The 4,361-nt window shown below is 40.2% G+C and overlaps 1 protein-coding gene across 1 annotated transcript; it reads right to left on the bottom strand.

The window, feature by feature from the left end:
- Window positions 1-1,744: 1,744 nt before the first annotated feature.
- Window positions 1,745-2,434, bottom strand: LOC108344134 (uncharacterized). The gene is made up of 2 exons (XM_017582601.1): window positions 2,260-2,434; window positions 1,745-2,205 (listed from the first exon to the last, which is right to left on the bottom strand). The coding sequence occupies exons 1-2, from the start codon at window positions 2,432-2,434 to the stop codon at window positions 1,745-1,747; spliced, it is 636 nt and encodes a 211-aa protein (XP_017438090.1).
- Between the last annotated feature and the right edge of the window lie 1,927 nt (window positions 2,435-4,361).

Below are 4,361 nucleotides of genomic sequence, written 5' to 3' on the forward strand. Positions count from 1 at the left end.
AGTTTCAACTATCATAGCATTAGTATTCCTGTTAAAGTATCTGCTTTCCCCTTCTTCATAGTCTACCATCCACACTGGTTTTCTCCTATTTCTTCTCACCCTCCCTTCAGTTGAAATGTCACCTGTTGGAGTGTGAGATTCAGTTCTGGTGTGTGTTTCTGCTGCTTCGTTTCTGATATGTGTTTCCGCAGATTTTGATTCTGGTTGCTCCTCCTCTGATTCAGATTGTGAATCATTGTTGTCTTCTTCTCCTTCAGCAATTTCTTAGTGGTTTTTTGCTTCATTCTCTTCCATCTCCAGCCTTTGTTTTCTTCAAATACAACATCTTTGTTGATTACTATTTTCTTGTTGATTGGATCAAAAAGTCTGTATGCCTTGGATTCATCACTGACTCCAAACAGAACACACAATCTGCTCTTGTTATCAATCTTAACTCGTTGTTGGTCTGGTGTGTGGACATGAGCTAGGCAACCAAACACACGAAAGTAATCAACAGATGGTTTTATTCCACTCCATGCTTCCTCTAGAGTCATATATTGTACTGTTGATGTAGGACTTCTATTCAGAATATGTGCACACCATTTTGTAGCTTATGACCAAAAGATTTTTGGAACCTGTCTTCCAATCAGCATAGTGCGAACCATATTCATGATGGTTATGTTTTTCCTTTCAGCCACCCCGTTCTGTTGGGAGTATAGGCAGCTGTTAGTTGCCTTCTTATTCCTTAATTTCTGCAAAATTCCTCAAATTATTTTGAGCAAAATTCTCCTCCTCTATCGGTTCTTAAACAAATAATGCTTTCTCCAACTTCCTTTTCAACTAAGGCCTTGAAGTTTTTGAACAAGGAAAACGTTTCAGACTTCTCGCTTAAAAAATATAGCCAAGTTTTCCTTGTTAAATCATAATAAAGCTTAAAAATATCTCTTATTGCTGTTGGAAGTTGGTTTGATTGGCCCACACAGATCTGCATGAACTAGCTGCAGTTTCCTAGAAGCTCTCCATGCTCCTTTCTTGGACATAGTGATTCTGTGTTGTTTTCCTTCCAAACATTGTGTGCAAATATCTTGAGGGACTGTAATAGGAGGTAAACCTGTTACCATTTGTTTAGAAGCAAGATTGCTCAAGCCATCATAGCTTAAGTGTCCAAGCCTGTTGTGCCAGAGTTGAGAATTGTTTTCTGCATTCATCTGAAGACACATATATGTTCCCATTGTTGCTGTTAATACAAACATCCTGCTAGAATTCATTGGAATTTCCCATAGTACTCCTTTATCAGCGTGTACAATTATGCAAGTGTTGCTTACAATTTTGATGCTCAGCCCCTTTTCTTGAAGTTGTCCTATACTCAATAGATTGTTTTTCAGTTCAGGAACGTAATATACATGTTTAATGACATGCATAATTCCATTTACCTTCACTCGAATACTTCCTTTCCCCATTACATCTATGCGAGTATCATTTCCCAACTTTACTTTGCCTCTAAAATTCTCATTTAACTCTGACACCACCCCTTGTTGCCACTCATGTGATTGCTGCATCCTGAGTCCAAGAACCAATTAGTTTTCTTTCCTTCTTTGTTATTCACGAGATCCATTAATAAGATCTCTTCCTCATGTTCTTCTATTTCTGCATAATTTGCTTTCTTCTCCCACATTGGACATTCATATTGAAAATGTCCAAGTTTATGGCATTTGAAACATTCAACTTCATTCTTTTTAAATGTTTGTCTTCGTCTTCCTCTACCTCAGAAGGCTCCTCTTCCTCTTCCTCTTCCATACTTCTCCTCAAATACAATTTGCATAACTTGCTCTTCTTCCACTGAGCATGTCATTCGCTGCTCATGTACCAATAGACTACTTTGCAATTCATCTATAGTCAAGGTGTTCATGTTGTTGGATTCCTCAATTGAGCATACTACATAGTTGAATTTAGTAGTCATAGACCGCAAAATTTTTGCAGTTATGACACTCTCTTCCATTTTTTCTCCTGCTGCTTTCATGCTTTTGGCTATCTTTAAAGTACGGCCAAAATATGAGTTCACTGACTCTCCTTCCTTCATTTGTAATATCTCGAATTCCTTCCGTAAGGCCTGCAACTGCACACGTTTCACCCTTGTGGATCCTTGAAATTTCTTTTTCATGAAATCCCATATATTTTTGGACGTTTCATCGTTTAGGATGGTGTCCAAAATCTCTCTATCTATTGCTTGATAGAGATAATTCTTTATATTCAAATCTTTAAGCTATTGTTCCTCCAGACGTTTGAGATATGCATCTAAGGCATTTGCTTTGTCTTGAACACCATCAATTTCGTGCTCCACCAAGCTCCAATACTCCTTAGAGCGTAAGAAATTTTCCATTAACTTTGTCCAATGGTCATAGTGACCATCAAATTTAGGGATGGTAGTTTGAACGTACTTTCCAGTTTCTGCCATTTCCATTAGCACTCTAAAATTTCCCAAAACTCACAATGTATCATGTTGACCCAAAACTTGTTAGCCGTTGCTAGGACTCGGGTTCAATCCCCAAATCCCCGGCAACGGCGCCAAAAACTTGTTAGTCCAAAAACTTGTTGGGCTCGATTTCGGCAAGCGTACCGAATCGTTCAAGTAATAAACCGGTAAGACCGGGTATCGTTTTCCCAAGAGACTCGTAATACTAGAGAATTGTGCGATTAACAACTCATATAGACTCAAGAACATAACATCAATTTACAAAACAAGTGCAGAAATGTAAATTCATACATAATTACAAGGTTGGACTTTGGTATTGAAGGCACTTGAAAATGGAAAAGACTAGAAATGGTATGAAATGACATTGTTAAGGTTAGTTTTCACCAATGCACTCTTGTGTATGACTAATTTCATCTCCTCTCTATCAATTTACTAAAGTCAATCCACTAAAACACTCTAGCCCTAATCCCTTAGGTGAAAGAGCCTAGGTTTTCCTTATCAAACCCCAATCCCTTGGCAATCTAACAAGCAAAACCCGCATTAAAGAGCTAGGATCTAAGACAACATGTGAATCATCTTCCATCCCTAGAATCAATGACCCACAAGGACTCCTATTTCAGTTATGGGTTTCATCTTACGTCCCCATAATCCATAAAACCCCAAAATCAAGTCATGAACGTTCCCATTACATGCAAGCTTTAAGATCGGAAACAAGAATACTAGCAATTGATAGAAAAGGCATATATATAATCAAATCATTCAACAATTACACAATAATTTAAAGGCTACAACTAATCCCAACAAGATGGGTTTGGCTCTCCATTTCCATGGAGAACCCTAAAGCTTACAAACATGGAAGATGGAAGAAGAAGGAGACCCAAAGGAAGAGGAGGAGATGTTCCCACAAGCTCCTCACGCCCTCCATGAGCTCCAGCCGTGAAATCGCACCTCCAAAGAACCAAAGACCGTAACCCCTTCGCATTTCTGGGTTAAATAGACTGGATCTGACATATCAGCAAAAGTCGCGCCCGGCGCCCTCTGTCGGTCGCGCCCGGGCGCGAGGCTCTCAGGAAAAATTGAAAACTCGCGAAAAGTCGCGCCCGGCGCGGACCATCTAGATAAATTGAAAGTGGACGAGCATCCTCTTCTCTGGCCGAGCGTCCCATGATTTCTGGGCGAACGTCCTCTCTTCGTCCACAAGACGAGCGTCCCCTTTTGCCAGACGAGCGTCCATTGCGCTTACTCTCCGGACGAGCGTCCTCTACTTGCTGGCTGGACGAGCGTCCTCTTCTGCCTGGCTGGGACGAGCGTCCTCTTCTGCCTGGCGGGGACGAGCGTTCATTTCTGCCTTCTGGACGAGCGTCCGCTTGTGCTTCCACTCTGGACGAGCGTCCTCTCTCCTGGCTTCTGGACGAGCGTCCTCTTTAAAGTCCTGGACGAGCGTCCTCTTGCTGGTGCTTGCTTTGGTTCAGCTCTATTCTTTGTTGGAGACTCTTCCAAGCTCATTTTTAGCTACAAAACAAGGGATTATTGATGAAAGTACATCAAAGTAGCCAAAAACACAATTATTTAGAAAACAAGACAAAAGAAGAGGATTTAACAAGTTATAAGTTAGAAAGGAGTTGATTTTGCTACTAAAATGATGCTTAAATAATGGTAAAATTTAGCATTATCATATCACTCTTTCCAACCCAATCCAGAAAAATAAAGTTCTCTAGTGTTGCTCTCTCTCACTCACGTGGTAATTTTCTTGGTTCAGACCTCTGTGAAGGAGTTCTGATACCAATTTGTGAACACAAATCAGGTAAGGAACACTTTCTGAATGTAATCTCAAATCTTGTGTTATTGATTTTATCATATCACATACATTTAAATAGACTACAATTAAAGAAAGAAACTGCCCTTCCCC

The sequence above is a fragment of the Vigna angularis genome, chromosome 8, assembly GCF_016808095.1.
Source record: "Vigna angularis cultivar LongXiaoDou No.4 chromosome 8, ASM1680809v1, whole genome shotgun sequence".
Classification (NCBI taxonomy): domain Eukaryota; kingdom Viridiplantae; phylum Streptophyta; class Magnoliopsida; order Fabales; family Fabaceae; genus Vigna; species Vigna angularis.